General features: G+C 36.7%; 4 protein-coding genes across 4 annotated transcripts; 3 read left to right on the forward strand and 1 right to left on the reverse strand.

Moving 5' to 3' along the window:
• The first annotated feature begins 680 nt into the window (after window positions 1–680).
• On the forward strand, window positions 681–1686 carry LOC125576191. Its single transcript, XM_048735609.1, has 2 exons — window positions 681–1004; window positions 1516–1686. The coding sequence occupies exons 1-2, from the start codon at window positions 681–683 to the stop codon at window positions 1684–1686; spliced, it is 495 nt and encodes a 164-aa protein (XP_048591566.1).
• An 832-nt stretch (window positions 1687–2518) lies between these two features.
• LOC106354031 (transcription factor HHO2-like) lies at window positions 2519–4198 on the forward strand. The gene is made up of 4 exons (XM_013793874.3): window positions 2519–2761; window positions 2838–3407; window positions 3527–3603; window positions 3713–4198. The coding sequence occupies exons 1-4, from the start codon at window positions 2620–2622 to the stop codon at window positions 4001–4003; spliced, it is 1080 nt and encodes a 359-aa protein (XP_013649328.2). The 5' UTR covers window positions 2519–2619; the 3' UTR covers window positions 4004–4198.
• A 3603-nt stretch (window positions 4199–7801) lies between these two features.
• LOC106354032 (proline-rich receptor-like protein kinase PERK9) lies at window positions 7802–11629 on the forward strand. The gene is made up of 9 exons (XM_013793875.3): window positions 7802–9382; window positions 9458–9856; window positions 9937–10020; window positions 10131–10201; window positions 10455–10531; window positions 10618–10765; window positions 10840–11001; window positions 11082–11341; window positions 11443–11629. Exons 1-8 carry the CDS (start codon window positions 8314–8316, stop codon window positions 11274–11276), a joined length of 2205 nt encoding a protein of 734 aa, XP_013649329.2. The 5' UTR covers window positions 7802–8313; the 3' UTR covers window positions 11277–11341; window positions 11443–11629.
• A 727-nt stretch (window positions 11630–12356) lies between these two features.
• Window positions 12357–18607, reverse strand: LOC106354033 (putative phospholipid-transporting ATPase 9). Its single transcript, XM_013793877.3, has 10 exons — window positions 17772–18607; window positions 17147–17562; window positions 15157–16625; window positions 14810–15086; window positions 14628–14716; window positions 14412–14520; window positions 14121–14330; window positions 13827–14051; window positions 13571–13762; window positions 12357–13320 (listed from the first exon to the last, which is right to left on the reverse strand). The coding sequence occupies exons 2-10, from the start codon at window positions 17552–17554 to the stop codon at window positions 12691–12693; spliced, it is 3609 nt and encodes a 1202-aa protein (XP_013649331.2). The 5' UTR covers window positions 17555–17562; window positions 17772–18607; the 3' UTR covers window positions 12357–12690.
• Window positions 18608–23492: the final 4885 nt, after the last annotated feature.

Consider the following 23492-nt stretch of genomic DNA (forward strand, 5'->3'; position numbering starts at 1 on the left):
AGAGGTCTGTAGAGGTCTGTAGAGGTCACAAGAGTTTGTATTATTGTTTCACGGTTTTGATGTACGTAGAGGTCACGAGTGTGTAAAGAACACTTGAATTCTCAACATTATAAATTGCAAGCAAACTCTCATTCCCAACATTCTGAACATAACAACAATCTCATGTTCTTCTCTCCAATCTCATTCTTAACATTCTCATTCAACGGTTGTAACCAACAATCTGATCCCGCTTCATTCAACCTTCCTTCTCTTCTTGTAAACCAATCGTCCTTCTCCCCTAAACTCATCACAACCCAAACTTGTAACCCAAGCTTCCATCTCTTGTAAACCCAATCTTTTATATCTCTTTAAACCCAACCCAATATTTTATCTCTCTCTAAACCCAACCCAACCCAATCGTTTCTTTCACAAATACATATATAATCATGGCCTCTTCTTCTCAAAACCCAATTGATGACGAGTCAATTGATGAAGTTTTCGATCAATATTTTGATCAATATCTTGATCAAACATATCAGAATCTGTTAAATGCTCGAAGTGATCAAGCAGATGAAAGAAGGACAAGAAAAAAACGAGTTTTTATCGAACGAAACCGTGAAGAAGGCCATCTCCGGTTATGGAACGATTATTTCAGTGACACTCCTACATATCCTGAAAATCTATTCAGACGACGATTTAGAATGAAGAAGCCATTGTTCCTGCTTATTGTAGATCGCCTTTCCAATGAAGTTGAATTTTTTCGTCAAAAGCAAGACGTTACCGGAAGACTTGGTCTCTCTGCACTTCAAAAGTGTACAGCAGCTATTCGGGTGTTGGCATATGGTTCTGCGCTTGATGCGGTCGACGAATACCTCCGGCTCGGTACAACCACTACTCGGTTATGTGTGGAAAATTTTGTGGAAGCAATAATAGATTTGTTCGGTGATGAGTACCTACGAAAACCAACACCGGCTGATCTTCAGCGTCTACTTCATATTGGAGAGCTTCGTGGGTTTCCTGGAATGGTAGGAAGCATCGATTGTATGCATTGGGAGTGGAAGAATTGTCCCACCGCTTGGAAAGGCCAATATTCTCGTGGTTCGGGAAAACCCACCATCGTTTTAGAGGCGGTTGCTTCATATGATCTCTGGATATGGCATGCGTTTTTTGGACCTCCAGGTACCTTAAATGATATTAATGTTCTTGATCGCTCACCTGTTTTTGATGATATAATATATGGTCGAGCCCCGCAAGTGAATTTCTCGGTCAACGGAAGAGAGTACGATTTGGCTTACTATCTCACCGATGGTATTTATCCAAAATGGGCAACTTTTATCCAATCTATTCCAATTCCCCAAGGACCGAAAGCAGTTTTATTTGCGCAACGTCAAGAAGCTGTCCGAAAAGATGTCGAGCGTGCTTTCGGAGTTTTGCAAGCTCGATTTGCCATTGTCAAAAATCCCGCTCTTTGTTGGGATAAAGTCAAGATTGGAAAGATTATGAGAGCATGTATCGTACTCCATAATATGATTGTAGAAGATGAAAGAGATGAATACCCTCGATATGATGTTTCAAATTTCCAACAAGGAGAAGGCAGCGGAAGTTCACATGTCGATCTCAACTATTCCACAGATATGCCAACAAATATCGCCAATCAGATGGGTGTTCGAACAAGAATTCGTGATAGACAAGCACATCAACAACTAAAAGGTGATTTGGTTGAACATATATGGCGTAAATTTGGACGTGATCAAGACAACAACTGAACTTCTATGTTTCTTTCAAATTATTTTCGTTTATTTTTCTACTATTTGTTTTCATGTTTTCATGATTCTATTTCAAAATCTTAGTTTAAAATGTTATGTTTGACTTTCTTTTATTTAATAAATAATTTAAATTTTTGTTTAAAATTTTATGTTTAAAAATAATAATATTTTTTAATTGTTAAGAACCTTAATTAAGAGACCACCAATAAACCACTATAATTAAGTGTCTTTTAACAAAATCCCTTATCTTAATTTTAATAGTAAAAAAATCACTAAGGGACACTTAAGGGTTCCACCAATGTACATGCTCTAATTACCTGGTGAGCTTACCCATAGATTACATTATCATGTACAGATTTGTTTACGTCTCTCTGGATTCTGTTGTTTTATTTTCTCTAATTTAGTAGATATTGTTGACTCTTCGTTTTTTTCTCTTTTTTTCTGAACAACAGTTGAGAGTCTTCGTTCTTATCTTCAAAGCTTAAATAGATTGAGAATAGTGACATCAGTTTTCCAGCCTAATCTAGATGCGACGAAAACTGAATCTGATCCCTTCGAATATTCACACAACACCATATTCAAATTTACCACTTTACCCTTTTCTTTCGTTTTATATCTAATTTTTCTATTATTCCACAACTCAAAAGATTCCGTTTAGGTACGCGACGCCCCGACCTCGAACCCTTCTCCATTCATTCATGTCCTAAAATCTCTCTCTCTATCTATCTCATCCATGTTTTTGATTCCATTTAGATCCAATATTCTTTCTCCATTTAAAAAAATCCAACCTGCTTCCTCCCACCCACTTCTCTATAGATCTAAAACCTATTGCCTTGTTTACTTTTAAACCTCCATAGCATAATCAAAAATAGTAATGATGGTTCAGAAGATGGAAGTTGATCACGCCCATAAAATGCAGAGATGTCATGAGTATGTTGAGGCTCTCAAAGAAGAACAAAAGAAAATACAAGTGTTTCAACGAGAGCTTCCTTTATGCTTAGAACTCGTTACACAAGGTAAACTTTATATTATATTTTTTTAAAAAAAACTTTATACAACTTTCACTTTAAATCGGGTTTTGATTTTATGTAGCAATCGAAGCTTGTAAAAAGGAATTATCCGTTACATCGACAACGTCAGAGCAGTACTCGGAGCAGACCGCGAGCGTGTGTGGTGGTCCAGTTCTTGAAGAGTTTATACCGATCAAGAAAAGCAACAACGAAGAGAACAGAGAACACGAGTCTCCTCGTGAGGTTGATAAGAGTGACGTGGACAGTAAGAAATCTGACTGGCTTAGATCTGCTCATCTATGGAACCATCATTCGCAGGATCCAGACATGACAGTAGTGGTAGCTAAGAAGGCGAGAGTTGTTGAGGTGAAACCGAACAGCCACAACCGCGGTGGCTTTCAGCCGTTTCAAAAGGAGAAGAAACGCGTCTTCTCGGAGACTGATCTGCATCCGGCGGTGAAGGCGACCACTCCGGCGCCGGCGACGACGACTTGTTCCACCACGGAAGTTGGTGGTGCGGATAAAGCGGGAGAGGAGCAGATACAGAAGCAACAACTGCAGACGCAGACGCAGAGGAAACAAAGGAGATGCTGGTCGCCGGAGTTACACCGGCGGTTCCTTCACGCGCTTCAGCAGCTCGGAGGATCGCATGGTAATTAAAAAGATTAATTTCATTTAACGATGCTTATCTGTTCTCTGATTGGCTCATTAATAGTTAGTAGTTAGATTAATAAATTAATCATTTGTTGTTTTTGTTGTTGTTGTTTCCAGCTGCAACACCAAAACAGATCAGAGATCATATGAAAGTTGATGGATTAACTAACGACGAAGTTAAAAGCCATTTACAGGTTACTACTATATTTTCTATGTTTAATTCCTATTTTATCTCAAGCTTTTTAGCATTTTATTGGTAATTAATATATATTGATAATTACTATTTTGTGGAATACTAATCAGAAATATAGACTTCACACAAGAAGGCCAGCCACGGCTCAGGGTAACGGAAACTCGCAACAACCGCAATTTGTGGTGGTCGGAGGGATATGGGTGCCTTCGCCACAAGATTTTCCTCCACCGTCAGATGTAGCCAATAAAGGTGCTGGTGTATACGCTCAGGCGACGGCACAAGCACCAGTAGCACCGCAATCTCCGAAGCGTTCGGTGGAGAGAAGTAGTGGCCGGTGTAACTCACCAGCGGCATCTTCCTCTACAAATACAACCACAACTTCTGCTTCTCCTGTGTCATAAGATTTTGTAGCAATCTAGTGGGTTTGGTTTTGTAGGTTAGATGCAAGTGAGTGTAATAAGATTTGTAACCGAAGAATGTTCTTTCATAAGCATATATATGAGATAAGTAAAGAGTCTTTGTTTTCTATCATTTGATACTGTCTTGTTACTGTTAGATAAATTATATTGGATACTGTCTTGTTAGTGTTTGATTTATTTATCTGTTAGTGCGAACTGATGAGGCCCACGAAGGGTATACAGCATAAGATTTTTTTTTTTTTCAAACCATACTTCGTTCATTGCATTTAAATAAACAAGAGTTACTCCACAATGGGAGAATTCATACATGAGCGGAAGACAGACTTAGCTAACTCATCAGCCAAAACATTCTCAGAACGAAAAGTAAAACAAAAGGAGATGGATGTAAAGGAATTACTCAACATGCGGATGTCGTGGAGGATCCCAACAGCATAAGAATAAGAATCTAAGAAGAAAAAATTCTCAGACATAATTGTCAACTTTCTACAAGATTTTTGCTTGTATTGTATAAACAAAAATCAACACCCATTAATAGCGATTTGGCCACTGTGTCATCTTTGTAAATAGGTTCTCCAAAAAGAGTTACCTATCAAAACTAACACTATTATTAGGAAAAAAAAAATACAGTATATATATTTACCTTTAAAATGCGAGATACTCAGGCAACCCATTTTACAAATTTTAGCAGATTCTTCACCTTGTCGTGGGCTGCACATGAGCTCATTCTCGAGATCCATAGTCCAAGATGGTATTTGTGGAATAGAATGTTAGATTTTGTCTATATGTTTCTTCTCTCTTGTCCATTTATGTGAACTTTAGTGTGTAGAAGATAAACATCTTATTCCTGATGGTAGTTTATAGAATATACCCGAACTTCCAGTGATCTTCATAAGTAGTTGAAATTAAGATATTGAGAATAGTTGGGATTAGTGATGTTGTTTTCCAGATTGTTTAGCTTTACTGACCTAGGCAGAGACACTTGAGTCTATTATGTGGATAAGGGAAGTTGCTGCATGTATTTGCTAATGTTGATAAATTCTCTTCCGAATGTTCTTTTGTTTTTAATTGTTCTGTATAGATAAATCACTGAACAGACATATATGATGCAAAAGAGCAAATGAGAAAACTGGGAGATGCAGCCATTCATCAAGAGGTGACAATTTTTTTTCAGGATTACTTTTTGCTCCTGTGAACCTGAATCGAATTTGTCTTAGTCATCTTGTACCCTTAGAAAAGTGTCACAACTTTTACATTTTCAATCCCATTCTTGAAAGTTCGTTCCCATGTAAAACATCACTTAAACACCAAAACCAGTTTGACATATTCTGCATCCACATCATCAACACATGTTACCCATATGAACGGGGGTATATATACCTTCAGTTATAATACAATAAAATGGAGTTAAGTCAATGTACTATGTAGCAACCATACGTGGAGACAGCAGAGAGGGGGCAGGTGTTTCACCGCTCTTGTGCAATGATGCCAATTAAACAAAGTGCGTTTTAATCATAATTATATAATGATTACTCTTTTCAAGATCCTATCTCTCACACAACATATACCAGTAAAATGATGACTCGGACCCTCTTTTACTTTGAGGGCTTGTTTGTTCACATTTGGCAACGATGGAAGAATGTCATGTGGTGACGCGTGACTGGTGAGTATGTAAAAGAAAGAAAACGGAATGTTGTGGAATCACGAGTTATGGTGAATGTTGGGGCTTTTTTTTTTTTTCTTTTCTTCTGTTTAGATGTTTGGATCAGCGTCTCTCCCTTTCACCTTTTTGCCTTGTTTATAATTCTTTTTTCTTGTGAAAATCTATCATAAATTTTCTGGAACCGGAATCCATATATACTCTTAGTGTTTTAAGTTTTGAAAACGTAATGCTATTCTTGTTTTTAATCATGATCACATTAGTTATACATGATTCTATAAAAATAATTTTTGAAAAATATAATTAAAATGAAGTAATTTTTGATCAAAAAAATTGGAAGTAATTTATCTACCAAAACTAGCTTAATATCATTATCTAATTGTTCATGGACCATTTATTTTGCTCAAATGTTTTTTGTTTTATTATTTAGCTTTTTGTTTTGACAGTATTATTTAGCTATTTTCGCAAACAGTCACCATCAATTTATAAATCTGCTATCTAATGATGAAAAACATTGAAGGTGATTGGTTGGAGTTTATTTATCTACTTTAGCTTTATTTCTTTTTAAGTCACTAAATTTTATCAATCATCTTGTAGTTTTATTTTTAAAAGTTAAATCATACGTCAAGTTTCTATATATTAATTTTTACCAATCATGATTTAATTTTATTTTTTAAGCTACAACAAAAAAGTAAAGTAATTTTTTTTATGTATTTTAGGCAAAAAATCTACATCTTCTTTTTATAGACGGTTTAATCTGTAAAATAAAAAAAACTATCTATAATATCAAATAAATTAGATAATCATAATAAAAAACATTTATAACTATTTTAGTTTAATTTTGGGTGTTTTTAAAATTATTAAAATATTAAAAAAACATAAATATTATTTGCATATCACATTTTAAATAATAGTAATTTTTGATAATTTATAAAAAAATATTAAAACAAATTATTTTAATTGATAAAAATAATTATTTCATATATACATCACATAGTTCACTTATTTTATTTTAAAATATCTACCGCCTATAACTTACAAATACAACAAATTTAATTACATCAAAAATCATTAAAAAAAATCTACAGTAACAATTTTATAGATAAATCTAAAATTTTACAGCTTAATTTTTACCGTCATAGTCGAACCAATCACCACTATTATCAGCTTCAATCTGTATGCAACTATCTATCTGACAAGTATGCTTCTGTTCAAAATTTAATTATTTGTGGGATACCCACGTGTTATTATATTCTTAACACACTATCAAACCTGCAAGATTTCCACATTTTTCTACCCAAGATAAATAGAAATCCAGTTGCCCAAAAATAAATAGAAAGCCTTTAATATTTTACAATTTACAGTATGCAATTATATATTACATACTATATAGTTTCAAATATTTTATACGTACCCCTCAAAGACTAACTATATGGGCATTTTCATCTTTTCGGTATGAAAAAGTAATAAGAATGAGAGGTGATTATTCACAATTAGTTTTTCTTTTAATATAAATAAATTGTATTGTGTGACACTCCTTTCGTCAAATTGTATATCTGTAAAAGTCTGTAGATGCCATGTGCTATAAATGAAACTACTAATAAAATATACGAAACTTTATCCTTTTAAAAATGTACGATGTCAAGAAAAAAAAAAAAACGTAAATATATATGCAACCGAGAATTATAAATTAATTTCTCAAACAGTCAAGTCAAACTATAAACTCGACAAATATACATCTTAGAAAAGTCAACTTGAAATATACATCTTATACTATAGAACACTAAGAACAGCGTCACGATGTCAGTTTAGTAGAAAAAAGCTAAGAAACATAAATACACAATTTGATATATTTATCTTTTATCTTGTCAAAGAATTTGATATATTTATCAGTGTTTGTATTACAGTTAATTGATTTATAATTTATGGTCAATCGTCTACTTAACGTAAAGTAAAAAAAGAATGTCAGATGTCATGTGAGATTGATTGATACACTAGAGAGTAGAGACAATATTTCTTATATATTATCGATAGATTGATGACAAAGCGCGTTATTATATATTAAAATAAAAAAGAAATTTTGGTAAGTGGCATAGATTGATTATTTGGATCGGTTATGGTTATGAATTTAATTATTTCCTTATAAGAAAAGCAAACAATTAAGACCTCGATTTTTCGACGTTGATTTTGACGTAGCATTGAAGTATTCCCAGAGAAGGAGGCAGAAAAAAAATAAAATAGTTTCTTGTTTTTGAAGCCGAGAAGAACATTCGATTCATTGTTACAGATTCAAGTTTGGGAGTGAGAGGAGACAAAGCTACTTGTGTTCTGTAGCATGCCTTTTTGGTCTTTTAATGGCTGAAGACTTTTCATTTTATGTTGTGTTCCAGTGAAGAAGCTCTTACAGATCTGAGGTAATCTCAGTGATCTGGCTTTGTCTGAGTGATCTAACTAGATCATCCTCGTCGTCGTTTCTCTTTGGTTTGTGGTTGGAGTCATTTAGGGTTTTATCAAAGGCAGAGTTGCCGCTTCTTCACGTTAAGTGTTTTTTTCCGGTTAGTAAGAGTTTGGTGGACCCAGAAGCGTGTCGGTGATAAGAAAGTAGATTTGTTTTGGTTTGTTGTCGGAATTTTAGATGGCTACATCGCCGGCACAACCTCCTGTTTCAAATTCTCCACCGTCTCCACCGGTGGCTTCACCTCCTTTGGGCAATTCTCTTCCGAATAACAATGCAACTTCACTACCGCCGTCTCAGTCTCCTCCTCTGGCCACACCACCACCGGTGACTTCGCCGCCTTTGGGCAATTCTCTTCCGAGTAACAATGCAACTTCACCACCGCCGCCGTCTCTGTCTTCTCCTCCGGCTACACCACCACCCGTGACTTCGCTGCCTTTGGGCGATTCTCTTCCTAGTAACAATGCAACTTCGCCACCACCGGTGACACCGCCGCCCTCTCCATCACCACCGCCACCAAACGGAGCTCCTCCTCCGGTTACAACCTCACCACCAAATGGATCACCTCCTCCTCCTCCTCTGCCAAAGCCACCTGAGACCTCTCCTCCCCCACCGCCACAGCCAGTGATCTCTTCACCTCCTCCTGCAATTCCACCGCCACCACCGTCTGTGCAGCCACCGCAAGCCTCTCCCCCACCACCTCCATCAGCTCCACCATTACCTTCTTCCCCTCCACCTCCTTCATCTGTTCCTCCTTTGCCACCGACCTCACAACGCTCTCCTCCTCCGCCGCCTACAGAACGTCCCGTTCAGTCTCCACCTCCACCTTCACCGCCTTCAGAGCGTCCTATTCAGTCTCCCCCTCCATTTTCACCGCCTTCAAGGCGTCCCCCTTCATCTCCTCCTTCTCATTCGCCGCCTTCAGATCGTCCCATTCAGTCTCCTCCTTCACCACCAGAAAACACCAGTCCACCGCCTTCAGATTCTTTGCCACCACCAACATTCTCTTCTCCTCCTGTACCAGGTCCCAACAATCCACCTCAAAACAACCCTACTCCTAGTTCTCCTGATACTTCAAATCCAACTCATAGTACTAGTGGCATCGGTGCTGGACCTATCCTTGGCATCACCGTCGCAGTGGCGCTTCTGTTGTTCAGTCTCATTGGCCTCCTTGTCTGGTGCATAAGAAGACGAGAAAAACGGCTTTCAGCTGTTAGTGGTGGCTACGTCACACCATCACCAAGATCAGGTACTACTTTGATTAACATGTCACTTTTGTTTCTTACATAATGCCATTTCTTGATCTCTCACTACGCATGCACAGACTCAGCTTTCTTTAGAACGCAGTCATCTGCACCAGGGAGCCATCATCACACGTACTTCTCACAATCAGAATCAGGCGGCTTAGGCAACTCAAAGGCCTTGTTCTCTTACCAAGAACTTGTCAAGGCAACGAACGGGTTCTCGGAAGAGAATCTATTAGGAGAAGGTGGATTTGGTTGTGTATATAAAGGGGTGTTACCAGATGGGAGAGTTGTAGCTGTGAAACAACTTAAAGTAGGTGGAGGACAAGGTGACAGAGAGTTCAAAGCTGAAGTTGAGACGCTTAGCAGAATCCATCACAGGCATTTGGTTTCCATCGTGGGACATTGCATCTCTGATGACCGTAGATTGCTTATTTATGATTTTGTCTCTAACAACGACCTTTACTTCCACGTTCATGGTAAGTTAAAACGAGATTACAATTCATAATATACATGCGTGCACACACCACTTGGTACTTACATTACGTCTTCTGAATAGTATCCAAAGAGGTTCTGGACTGGGCAACACGTGTTAGAATCGCTGCTGGTGCGGCTCGTGGACTAGCTTACCTCCATGAAGATTGTAAGTTGCTTCTCACCTCACTGGTTTTAACCTTTTCAGTCATTTTTTCTTGCTTTTGATTGTAACCTTTTAAACCATTTGGATATTCTTACTGAGATGTCTATTGTCAGGTCACCCGCGGATCATCCACAGGGACATTAAGTCTTCTAACATTCTTTTAGAGGACAACTTTGATTCTCGGGTAACACATTACTCCCCATATTCTTGATTTTTCAAGGTTTTAGTTAGATGGTGACTACCGCCGGCCCTGAGGTTTTGAGGAGATTTAGTGAAGGTTTTGATAATTTTTTTTTGTTTTACAATTTTGGGAACCTCTATGTAATTCGTTTCAAAAAATTTGTGGGCTATAGTTTAATGTTTCACTTGGCTATGCCCAAAACCGGCTCTGATTATTGGTGACTTTGACAATATCTAAACCTCTCACTCTCTTGTAGGTTTCTGACTTTGGTCTTGCAAGATTAGCTCTTGATTGTAACACTCATATCACCACAAGGGTTATGGGAACATTTGGGTACATTCTTGCTTGCCTAGTTTGATTAAAGGTCACAAGATTGGTATCTGGTTGATGTTTATTTTTGCTCATTCATCTTTTTGCAGCTACTTGGCACCTGAATATGCATCAAGTGGGAAGCTAACAGAGAAATCAGATGTATACTCCTTTGGAGTTGTTCTTCTCGAGTTAATCACTGGACGTAAACCTGTTGATACATCTCAACCACTTGGAGAGGAGAGCCTTGTTGAATGGGTACACACGAACCTTCCTTAACATGTAAAACATGATTAGTCCTTATGCTGTTTCCCATCTCTGTTGTTGTTCAGGCACGGCCACTGATAAGTCATGCCATCGAAACCGAGGAGTTTGGTTCTTTAGCAGATCCTAAGCTTGGAGGAAACTATGTGGATTCCGAAATGTTTAGAATGATTGAAGCAGCAGGAGCCTGTGTGCGCCATTCAGCTGCCAAGAGACCCCGGATGGGACAAGTACATAACATTTTCTATTCTTGTTTACTCTCAAGAGTTTTTCACTTTTGCTTAGAAATTTGAAATGTTTTTATTGGCAGATTGTGAGGGCTCTTGAGAGTTTATCTGCGGAAGACCTCACAAACGGGATGAGACTAGGTGAAAGTGAGGTCTTTGACTCAGCTCAACAGTCAGCAGAGATCAGATTGTTCAGAAGAATGGCATTTGGTAGCCAAAACTACAGTACAGATTTTTTCACACATACTAGTTACAACAGCAGAGACCAAAACGTGTAAATATCAAGAACATCCAAGTTTTGTCTGAAAAGCTCCCAATCCCACTTTCTTGAGTGCTCAAAACAGTATGAATCTCCTTTTGTTTCTTTGTTTACTCTTGACTTGTGTTCATGTTCTTGTGTCCATATGGTGAAAAACTAAAGAGACTACCAAATACAATTTGCAGAAATAGAGGAGCATGTGGTAGAGGAAGATGAGGAATAAAGGTTTACTTATGTTCTTGAACAGGAGAGGTTTTGTTTCTTACATGAAATCACTTTTTGTATCTATTTTTTTTTATGTATCTATTTCTTTTTTTTTTGAATCTTTACCTTCAAGTTTTCTGAGAAATCAACAAGGATCTTTCTGTGTCTCATATAAGAACGTGTTCATCTGGCTCAAGTTATACATTTAAGAAGACTCATTTACCCCTATGAATCACCATGATGGAGAGTATAATCAAAGGAAAGTAGGAAACAAAAGAATGTTAGTTGCTTTGACGTCCAAGATACCTAAACAATGCTTTTTAAAAGTGTCTAAAGATCCCTTGTGGATTTTCACACAGTTATGAGAAAAACAAACACATGGGATGTTGCTTTGCGTTGCATTGTTGATACCAATATTGGCAAAGGAACATATTCCTTTGACACAATCCTATGTAACCTCTTAATCTATGCTTCCTCCTTCCTTTATATCTTTGTTGTTTTACCTTAACAGTTTTCAATGCATCAAGAACAATGGAACAAGATTGTGGTGCTTTTACAGCAGATTGTGTTGTCCTATGTTGCTGCTGCGAGTGTTTTATCCTACAATTCTTTATCTTCGTCTTCTACAAGATGCCTTCTAAAGTTGCTCACAAGATGAAGAGGTTTGTGATCAGGAGGCTGCTCAGAGGGAAGAAGAGAAGATTCTTACCTGCAAAGGATGAGAGTTGCAGAGAAGAGGAGCGTTTGCCTGGTGATGTCTCCAGAGTTAGTTGCATGGATGATATTGAGGAGATGTTACATGAACTCTCCATGGAGGGAGAGTTTGTGTTTGGGAGTTTCTGGCGTCAAGGAGAGACTACAAACGATTTAGACTTCGGAAACTCACAATATGAAATAGAAGAAACCAATGATCATTCCTTTGTCATTGCTCATTGCACAAGATGTCTTAAGAGGACACAAAGCGGTATATAACTTCCTTATACACTCTTCATTGCTCTAAGAATGACACTAAATATTTAAAAGGTATATTGAAAGAGAAAAAGAAGAGCAAAAGACTTAGATGCAACCACTGGCTCTATCTCTCTACTGGGAAGTCTGATGTTATAATCTTCAGAGTTCACTGTAAGAATCTACTTTGTTAATCAGGCAAGGCGCTCAAGAATCAGAATGTACAACAACTGGTTAACAGTCTATTTACGTCCTGGCAAGTCAGTTGTAAAATGGTTAACTCATGATTCAGGCTCTGATCTCCTCACTGATCTCTTTTTAGCTTCTAATCTTGCGGTGAAGCCAACCGTTGTTGGCCTTATAGATCTCTGCCTCACCATATCACAGTACTCAGGGTCATTACACTGACCCTCATACCTCAGCCACTGTATCATCCCATGGTACATTGGGAAAAACCTCATCTGAACCGCGGAGTAGATGAAGTAAGGCAGCAAAGTAGATACAACCACAAAGAGAGTGATGACCCAGTAAGAAAGCGACGGCGCCAGAGCCTCAACAAAGACTCTATACGCACTGGTTGATATTTCTGATGGAAGCTCTCCGTAGACGGTCATGAAGAGGTACCAAACGAGGATGGAGCCCCAGATGACAATGTGCTGGATGAGTGTGAAGTAACTGATGGCTAATGCCATCTGCAAGTTCACAACCCAGACGATGCATGTGTACATTGTCCCTCCTAAGATCTCTTTCCCAGGGGTTTTGCCTTGGTGGGTGAAAGCTTGTGGCTCAAGAGAGCTTTTGCAGAGGAAGAATATGATTACTGCGCTGTAGAATCCGTTGAACATCCATCCAAGTATCCTCCGCCAGCTGAAGAGCACATTCTGCACACCTTCTTGGTATAACAGTGGAAACTGTGAAACCAAAGACAAAACAAAGAGTTTAGTACACATTATTCCCGAAAGAAGAATTTTCTAGAGTATTTACGTATATATGTATACAACTTGGTTGATAGTTAATCAATTTAACTAAATATTTCTTAAAATATAGAAAATATATATTTATGTAACAAGAAAAAAGTCAAGAAAATCTTATTTTCGGGGAACAGAAGGTATATATATGTCAATAGAGTAAAGCTATTTTAATGTAATGAAAGAAGTTTACCTTGAGACAATAGCGTGCAGATACATCTTGGTCGAAGACACCAAGAGCAATAACAGGTAGGGACGAGAAGCAAACATTGTAAAGAGACAGGAACCAATCGTTGTAAGCAGGTGTTGATGAGAATGTTGTGTATGCTTCATACAAGAAAAGAGTGAAACCAAACGTAATGTTCTTGTAGAAGAAGTAGCAAATCTGTGAAACAAAGAAAACTAGTAAGGCTTTGATTATGTTAAGAGAGAGAGACTCATGTACATACCATTGTTGAGATGCGCCTGTAACACCAGTGTCCATGGACTAGTAACAAACGCTCCAGATATCTAAACTGAGCAATGGCAATGTCGCTTGACATTACAGCCTGCATGCCTTCCACGCCGCTAATACCAACACCAATATCTGCTTCTTGAAGCATTCCAACATCATTTGCGCCATCACCAATAGCTAAAGTTGTTTTACCGTTTCCAGATTTTACTAGCCTTGTCACCTACATTTGCCATGTACTTCTTGAGAAAAATCTTGACAGTAAACAAAAGTTTAAACCAAAGAAACTGACCAGAGCTTTCTGTTTTGGTGATGAACGGCAGCAAATGACAGAAGCACAACCAACGGCCAGCTCTAAAAAGATGTGTTTTATATCATCATCCAAGGCGTAAGCAAGTGACTTCCCATCAATGATCAAAGCAAAAGCATCAGAGTTCCCACCAGCATACTTTAGCTGAGCCTTTCCATTAATTATCTGTAACAAGACATTCTCTTTTGATGCCTGCAAGATCAAAACAACCACTTTTATTCATTTTATCTTTACATAATCTTCTGAAGAACTATTAATGTTTTTTTTTAAAACCTTAGCAATGGCATCTTTCTCTCCAGTTTTCTCCAGTGAGTGGATCTCCGGGGTCTCCAAGTTGATTATGATCTGCTTCATGTCTTGTCTGAGTAAACTACTGGCAAAGCTGTCAAAGAGACACATACAAAAGAGTTCATAGAGTGGAGAGAATGAACAAAAAAAAAACTATATGCATGAACTCAAAGAGTAGGTGATACCCAAAAAAATAGATACCCAATATTGATAGCAGTCTCCATTTTGTCACCAGTCAAAACCCAAATCTTGATTCCTGCTTGTGCTAGCTTGTCAATGCAATCAGGGACCTAAAAAAATCAATGATAAAAGGGATAAGATAAAAGTGTTTTTAATACTCTAAAAATGATTTATATATGTATAACATCAGTGGCTATGCTTACTCCATTTTGGAGTTTATCCTCAACAGCAGTAGCTCCAAGAAGGATCAAGTCTTTCTCAACTTTCTCTGTGACTTCCTCTATCAATGATTCTCTATCAGCACTAACCGAGCTCTTTGCTTCACTGATTCTCACACTGAAATCTTTGTATTCTTTCTCGTCAAGTTCACGGTATGCAAGTATCAAAGTCCTTAGCCCTGCATCAGCATACTCGTTCACATGGTCCCTTGTTTCCACCTCAAACTCTCTACCCTTCTTGGAAAGTCTCTCAAACATAACACTGGTGAAACAAACAAAAAAATAAGATTAAAAGGAAGCTATGTCTACTTTGTTTCTGAAGTCACACTTACTTGTCTGCTCCTTTACAAAGTAGTAAGAGCTTTCCATCTTCATCCTGCACTATCACCGACATTCTCTTCCTAGTGCTGTTGAACTCAAGTACGTTCAGCACTTTGTACAGCCTCTCAACTCGTTTACCAGTCACAAGATCAAGCTCTCTTACAGATATACTAGTTTGAGTTCTGTTATAAAACTCAAACCCAAGCTCCCTTGCTGCAATAACAAAAGCTGCTTCATCAGGAGACTCAGCCTCATAAGAGATCTTCTCCGTGTCCTCATCCACTTCAGGTATCACCGTATGACACACCGCGAGTAATCTCATAAACTTCTGAATAACATCAGCGTGAGGTTCAGTGACCCAGTTCCCATTCATTATCCTCTCATCTCTAAAATTAAACCCTTTCACCGTCGCCTCTTCAGCAAACGGTTCCTTACTGTACTCCACATCATCACTCTCATTGCTCTGAAGCACCAACGGAGAGCCTTTCCTCCTTCCCATAGCCATCTCAACCTCAGTGACGCCGCGGCCGTAAGCCGTCCCGGCGACAGAACACTTGATGAACTCCATGGAGTTGCAAGTCAACGTCCCCGTCTTGTCGGAGAGGATTGTGTCCACCTGACCAAGCTCCTCGTTTAAATTAGAGGTTCTTGCACGAGCCGGCTTGTTGGCTTCCTCGTAGTACATGTGGATGTCTTGGTTGATGAAGATGCTCTGAAGGACTTTAACAATCTCTATTGAGACATACAAAGATATCGGAATGAAGTAGCTGTACAACATAGCAGCTGTTAGAAAGTGATAGAAGGCAGCAACATGAGCTCTCTTGGGATCAAAGAAGATGCTCGAGCTGTCTGGTCTCAAGTACCATCTCTTCACCACACCGTCCTTGAAGTCATCTCTCGTTGTGACTCCAAAGATGACGGAGCCAATGAATGACATCAGAACCACCATGAAGAACATGAGGTAGATGATCTTATCCATCTTTCTCTCAATCATGCTTCTCTTGGAAGGAGGATCAGTTGAGTTCTGTATGACCTTTGTGTCGTGACCAGTGAAGATAACCGCGCCGAAGATGAACTCGGTGTTCCTGAGCTTTGAGTCTCTGAGGAGAAGCTGCTGAGGCGAGAGAGGGTACTTGGTTCCTTTAAGCTCCATGGTGCCGACAAAGGAGTACAAGTTGGCGTTTGGATCCTCGCATTTGACGAAAGCTTCAAAGCCTTTGAAGTTAAAGTCTTCCCTCAAGGAGGAAGTGACTTCTAGTCCTTGTTTGACTTTGAGATTGGTCTCGCCGTCTAGGTTCATTGTCTCTACGTAGCAGATAGCGTCCTCGTAGCTAGATGAAAGGAGAACAAGATCTGCAGGGAAGAACTGGTTCTTCTCTACCTTCACTATGTCTCCAACGCTTAGAGTCTTCCACTCCTTGGAATCAAAGTTCCCATCTCCTCTATGCACTTTTACTCTCCTATTATTCACCTCAATGTCCTAATAACATGAAAATGCTTGTATCTTTCAGACAAGATCAAGAAAAAGACTAGTCATGAGCATATTATCCGAAAACCGAACTAAAACCGAACTGGAGCTGAACCGAATAAACAAAACCAAAAACGGACCAAAGTTTACAAAAACTCGAACGGTTCCTATTTCTCTATTCTCTACAAAAAAATGGAAACCCAACTTGAACCCGACATTATCCAAACCCATCCGGTCCGAAAGATGTTCGGGTCCTAAACACCCCAACCCTAATAACCAATCCAAATGATTCTATATTTTTAAATACTCTCAGATTAAGAAATCAGTGTAGGCAGCGTCTAGGTGCCGCCTAGTGGATAAATCGGAAACGATTTTTTCAATCCATTTAAAAAAAAAAAATCGGTCTAGATGTTCAAAAAATCGTTCTTGGCAATAATCCTCCAGGATGCGCCTAACCACCACTTAGCGATTTATCGAACATTAAACAAGACCATAACTAAGATTGCAAGAAACTAAAGAACCAAAGAGTATACCTGCTTGTTGCGGCGCCAATCTTCAACACCTTCTTTAACCATAGTAGCACCAATAACAAAAAGGAGAGGGAAAATGGCGCTTGCAGCAGTGTAAGGAGCAAGGGGAGTGAAAGACAAGACCCCAGTGACCAAGAAGTAGAAGTTTGCGACTCTTCTGAACTGCTCAAAGAGTGATTTTGGCAAGAAAGTGGCGAGAGTGTACTTGGTTGTTCTCACGTAGTTGTCGCTGTAGCTGCTCGAGTCAGCTTCGGGCGAATCCGGTTCGTTGATGAAGACGAGACGAGAGTAACCGGGTCCTCCGATTTGAGAGTGGTCTTGCTTGAAAAACGCTTGAGTGCACGTGAGTGTGTAGAGCTTGCTCAAGTGTATTCTTCTCCTCCTTCGTCTCTTTAGTCCACTTCCTGCCATTGAGAGATCTACAGGAGAAAGAAACAAAGTTTGAATCTTTTTTTGGATATTCAAAGTACAAAAACAAAACTTGTTTTCAGACAGAACTGAATTATTATTTTAATATACCCGCGAGAATATTTTTAAAATGAAGAAAAATAAAAGTTATCATTTTTTGGCTTTTTTTAAATTACAGAAAAAGAAAAGAAAAAAAAGACAGTAGAGATTAAGGCAGGACCTCAAACCAACCGAGGAGAAAAGCAGACAAGACCGTGACTGGTTTTATTCTCCGACCTCGTTTTCTGCGACTCTCTCCGGTTACCTAAATTTGTTTTCTTTCTTTGTCGGGAAAATGAGAGTTTTTTTCTCTAGGGAAAATGGATTTAGAAGTGTGAGAGAGAGCTGAGATCAAGAAGGGTGTTTACGAAAGGTTGTGATCTATGAGAAAGTGAAGATCTTTATAATCTGATAAACCAAGAAAATGGAGCTTGAGTGAGAGAGATCTCATGGATTTTTATGAATTTATAGCCAGAATGATCTTCTGCCAATCCAAACAAATTGGGAAGACGAAGAGGACGAGGAAGAAAGAAACAGAGAGAAAGTGCCAAGATTCGGACAAGTCATGGTTCCCTTTCTAGAAATAATTAATAATAATGTTTGATGGAATAACAACAGCAAATCTCAAATCCTCTCATAAAAGAAAAATAATTAAAAGCATTCAATAGAAGGAAACAAACGTTTGCTCTGTGTACAGACAGAACACAGAAAACTGGACTTCTTTTTTTTTAATTATTTGTATGTTCTAATGATTGTCAGATTATCAGAAGAACATACGAGAAAAAAAAAAAAAGAAGTGAGAATTAATTTTGGTTAGAGAGGGGAGAGATGAAGAAGGAGAAGAATCGATTGGAGGAACATTAGATGCGCCGTCGTGGCGGAGAGAAGGTGAGACCAACACACAAAATGCGGGTCAAACACACTTTAAAATTCATCTATTGCATGAATGAATTCTTCTTATTTAATTAGTAGTATAGATATTCTCTCTTTATTAGTAGTATAAAAATGCCCGTACCTTTGTTGTTAAACTCTTGCAACAAAGGATTGATCCTTCTGGTCTTAACCCAACCATAAATAGGAGGACTGTACATTTTAATTACTCTAATTAAAATGTGATATTATTCTATTTTTGAACCATTATATATGCTCATATTACTTTTCTTCATTTTCTCTTTGACTAATAATATATATAATGAGTACAACTCTATAAAAAATGGAATAATTAAATATAAGATGTTCTTATGTTGATTGCAAAATTTCATATTATAATGAGTACTGATGAACGAAGGTAGTCACGTCACATAAGACTCACCAAAAGCACACTAAAACCGATCTTCCATAGTCATATTATTAAGTTGATCCGATCCCACCAGACAAAACCACAGTCTTGAGATCATATGGAGATATCTTTTTTTTATGATACTGTTGGATTGCTTATAGACTATATAGTGAAGGGAATTTTGAGCTAACTCAATCAGATCTGATCCAATACAAGAATGGATGGTAGTTCAAACAATTTAGATAAAAGAATTTAAACATGGAAGATCATGCATGTCAACATATCATATGCACATTTTTGTTTGGTTTAAAATTCAAAATCTCACAAACACTCAATTTATCATAATAGTGCTAATAATGAAATATTTTTTTGCTCAATGAGTTGGGGGAATGACTTTATATTCTCAAGAATTTGGTACGGGTTATTAGGGGACTTTGGATTTAATGCATAAAACATGCCACCGGCTTTGTATAGTTCGGTATGCATCATTTATTGAATGAATATGGCTTCGGTGGTTAAGAACGGGAGACGCGAGAGTAGGTTCATTTTTGTCAAAATGTGATCTAAGGTCTAATTTTCGTGTCTAGCCAGCTTATAAACAGCGTTGAAGAAAATATATGTACCTCTGACATAAAGTGTGTGATCGTGCAGTTAAAAAAAAAGTGTGTGATCGTGGATTCGTGGGTAGATCTTAGCGTTAGTGAATTCAAATTCACGATGTGTGAAGATGTACGTGACTTAACCTTAGTTAATGCTAGATGAATGGCCTAATGCGTCCCCTCTCAGTGGAAGTATTGTAGTTGTTATTGTGTCACTAGTCGAGTTTAATATTATGAATTTATTTTTTTCTCAATTTTATATATTTTGATAATTGGTACGAAGTAATATTTATGAGGTCATTTATTTTTAATATTTGTTTGTTTAATATTATGAATTTATTTTTTTGTCAATTTTATATATTTTGATAATTGGTACGAAGTAATATTTATGAGGTAACTTATTTTTAATATTTGTTTTTTAAAATACACAAAAGTACAATAAAAAATATTTTGTTTATTGCAAAAGTCAGCAATAGAAACTATCATAAAGTTGTGTTACAAAAAAAAAAAGAAACTATCATAAAGTCACAAGGTACATATACGCATAAATGAAGTATTACGGGTGATCTTAATTTGTAGAATTCATCATCACCATGTATGTATGCACACTAACTCAACTTTTTACTCTGTATGTATAAACGATTTGCTTCGTTCACTCTTAGAATCAGAACTCTAAAAGTTAATTAATTGGTCATATATGGTAATTGATCATATGTGGTACACTGGTACTTGTCATTATGGCACCAAGCGAATTTCACTTTACGGCGAATGAGAACGCATCCGATTTTTTCATATAACTAACGTTTGAATTGCTTTATGTCGCATGACTTATCTCGGTGTTCAGAGGTCGACTCGTATTTTATTATAATATGACATCGATGTGTGCCAATTTAATTTTTTTTATTGATGGCTTATCCAGTAGTTTAGAAGTTGTTTAAAAAGTTGAGCAATTAGATTTTATATGATTCGTAGACCTAATTCAAGATTTGGGATTTTCTCAAAATATCTGAATTTGGGATAATTTTGTTTATTATCTGGATATCTGTACTAAATTCTTATTCTTATATTCTAACCACCATGATAACACATAAATATATTGTATATATGTCACTTTATCCAAATACTTTTAATGCATTTGTCTAAACATGACAAAGTCAGCAGTCTGCAGTATTTTCGTATGCGTTTAATCCGGTAAATCGAACTAATACAATGTTAACCTAATTAACAAATCAATTCAGAAAACTAAATATATTTGATTATGTTTTAAATATATTCATGTTTTTTCATTGGGAATCAAGATAAAAGTTTTACAATATATATATATATATATTGAATAATCTTGAAAGACAAAATCTAAGAGGGAACCTAAATTCTGATTAAACAACACCGCTATTTGTTTCTCTTACCGAAACACTCGAGCTGTATTGTATGCGTGGTGACCGTTTGGCACGAAATAATTTGCATCTATTCCTGGGTCGGGTTCACTAGTCAAAGTATCGATTGCGCAACTTTTCAAGTTACTGGTCCGTTGGTTTGTGGTAATTCTTGGTACATCTAATCTACGATAAAAAAAATTAGTTTTCTATTTTAAAGTTGTAATATACTATGAATTTAGCTTCAAAAAACATAATTTGTTTTATGCAAATGCAACGAGATGCCACACTCTCAATAAAGACTAATATGCCCATGAGAATATCCCCAAGATTCCCCATGCAAACGAGAGTAGCTTCAGTAATTATATAATACAAATTATGTCTTATTCAGTTATCCCTTATTGTCAATTGTTTACAAAGCCTACCATAATTTTCATTAAGCAAACATACATTGAATAATTACATATATTGACGCAGTAATATATTTCGAACACGATGATAGAGATACACATACTCCCTAAACATGATCCAAAGTACTCATAAATCTACCAAGCTACAAAACGGTGTCCAACATTTGATTATTTGTAATGGTTATTTATATATCTTCGGTGGGTGTCTCCTCATCGGTATCAGGCAAATTAAAGAAATTAAGAGCAAAGAAGTTTCTAAAATGTCCGTACGTGTGAAGTATGAACAATTTATAAATAATGCAGTAATGCATGATACCGATTATTTATTCATGAATCGACGTTGACGGGAAGAAAATAAATAATTGACGTTGACATGAATAATGAGAGCTTGCCACGAAGATGGTAGGAGCCGACAGAAAGCTAAAATCCATAATTAATTTTTTTTTGTTAAAAGATAGTACTAATGATCGTCGACTATAGACCATAACTTAGTATTCCTCATTTACTATTGTCTATTTTCTACCAGCGATGATAAACACAAATGATAAACACACAGCAAATTGTAAATTCTGATTCGACATGCAATCTCAGACCTTAGCAAAGAAAACGTTAGAATGCAACCAAACCAACTCAAAGTAAACCGAAAGAATTAATTGAGTCGATCTTCCAGTTTTTGGGAGTAAAACCTCCATTATATGCTGGTTAATTACATTTTTATCATTAAATCTTGAAATGTTATAAGAGATCTATGTTTATTTATTTATTTTTGATTCATTAATTCTCTGATATTTATTGGAAATATTTGAATTATGCGGCCAGTATAATTTTTTTCAAGTGCTTGTATAATTAAATAAAGTTGGTAGCCATATAGTCTAAAGTTGTGATTGGTATTTACGATACTTTTTCCCTAAAGATAATTACTTTAAGATGTTGACGATGAAATCCACGCGGTTTACGGAATCTCCAGTTAACCGAGACAATTATTCCATCAAATGTGATTTGAGAAATTAATTGAATGCTAAATATTTTCTCAATCATGGTTAACATTTTAATTTAGACTTCCGTATACTTGACATTTTCTTTTGTTTTTTGCTTTTTGTATATTGTGTACACTCTACAAACTTGAATATACTAAAACAACAAACACAATCCATTATCAGGTGTGCACATCTTCAACCCAACCTCAAATCTTCAAATTTTAAAGTTTTGAACCCAACTTCAAATCCTTAGTTTCGAGATTGTGAATATTGAAATCTCAAATTTGAAATTTCACTATTTACAACCTCAAAACTATCTTGTAATTTTTTTTTGAGCTTTTTAGTTATTTATTTCATAAATATTAGTAACTTTTGTTAATATCAAAGATTATAATGCAAATAAATAAACTTTTAAAAATATTTTTTGAGGATTCATGGTTGGAGTAATCAACCCTCAAATCTTCATTTTGAAGTTTTACTCCCCTTAAAATAAGGTCTTGGGTTAGAAATACTCTAAATAGAGAACAAAACTAGCAGCGAAACAGTGAAACAACTTCCCTCACACACAAAATCTTGTAAAAACAATTGATAAAACGTTTAGAATCGTCTGATGTTAAGCGAAACACAGGAAATACATAATATGAGGATATACAAAAACTTGCTACCTATAACTAAACAGTATATAGATTGATCGCTAATTATTGAATTTGTTTAGACTAATGATTGTGCTACTTTTGTAATCTCTAAATCATCAAAACTTATTGGACCATATAAAATTAAGTGGAAGGTTGTTTCATATGTATAAATATCATATCGGAGACTTGGCATTTCCGATGATATTTTTACGTACACATCCCATTCGAATCATCTAAGGAGGCCACTTTGGTCAGTACAACATATTTGGTCTTTTTTTCGTCATCCTTTTGAAGCAATTATATGTAACTTTAGTGTTGTCTTATTTTCTTTTGCCTCTTCAATCTCTTTTTTTTTATTACTACTTTTCGAGCTATACTTTACGTTGCTAAAAAAAAGAGCTACACTTTACAAATCAATTTTCAATTTATGTGTATGGTTTGAATTCAAATATATTTTCAAAGCATCAAATGCTTTATTTTCTTTTTGGTAAATTTCAGTTAAGCTCTAGATAACGACAAAAGATAACTATATTCTAAACCTGATTTCTATAACTAGAGCTCTCTTTCAATGATAAAACTAAACACCTATACAAAACCCAAATTTTGCCGCAGGGTCAAGTTAAGAAAGA

The sequence above is a fragment of the Brassica napus genome, chromosome A7 (genome assembly GCF_020379485.1).
Source record: "Brassica napus cultivar Da-Ae chromosome A7, Da-Ae, whole genome shotgun sequence".
NCBI lineage: Eukaryota > Viridiplantae > Streptophyta > Magnoliopsida > Brassicales > Brassicaceae > Brassica > Brassica napus.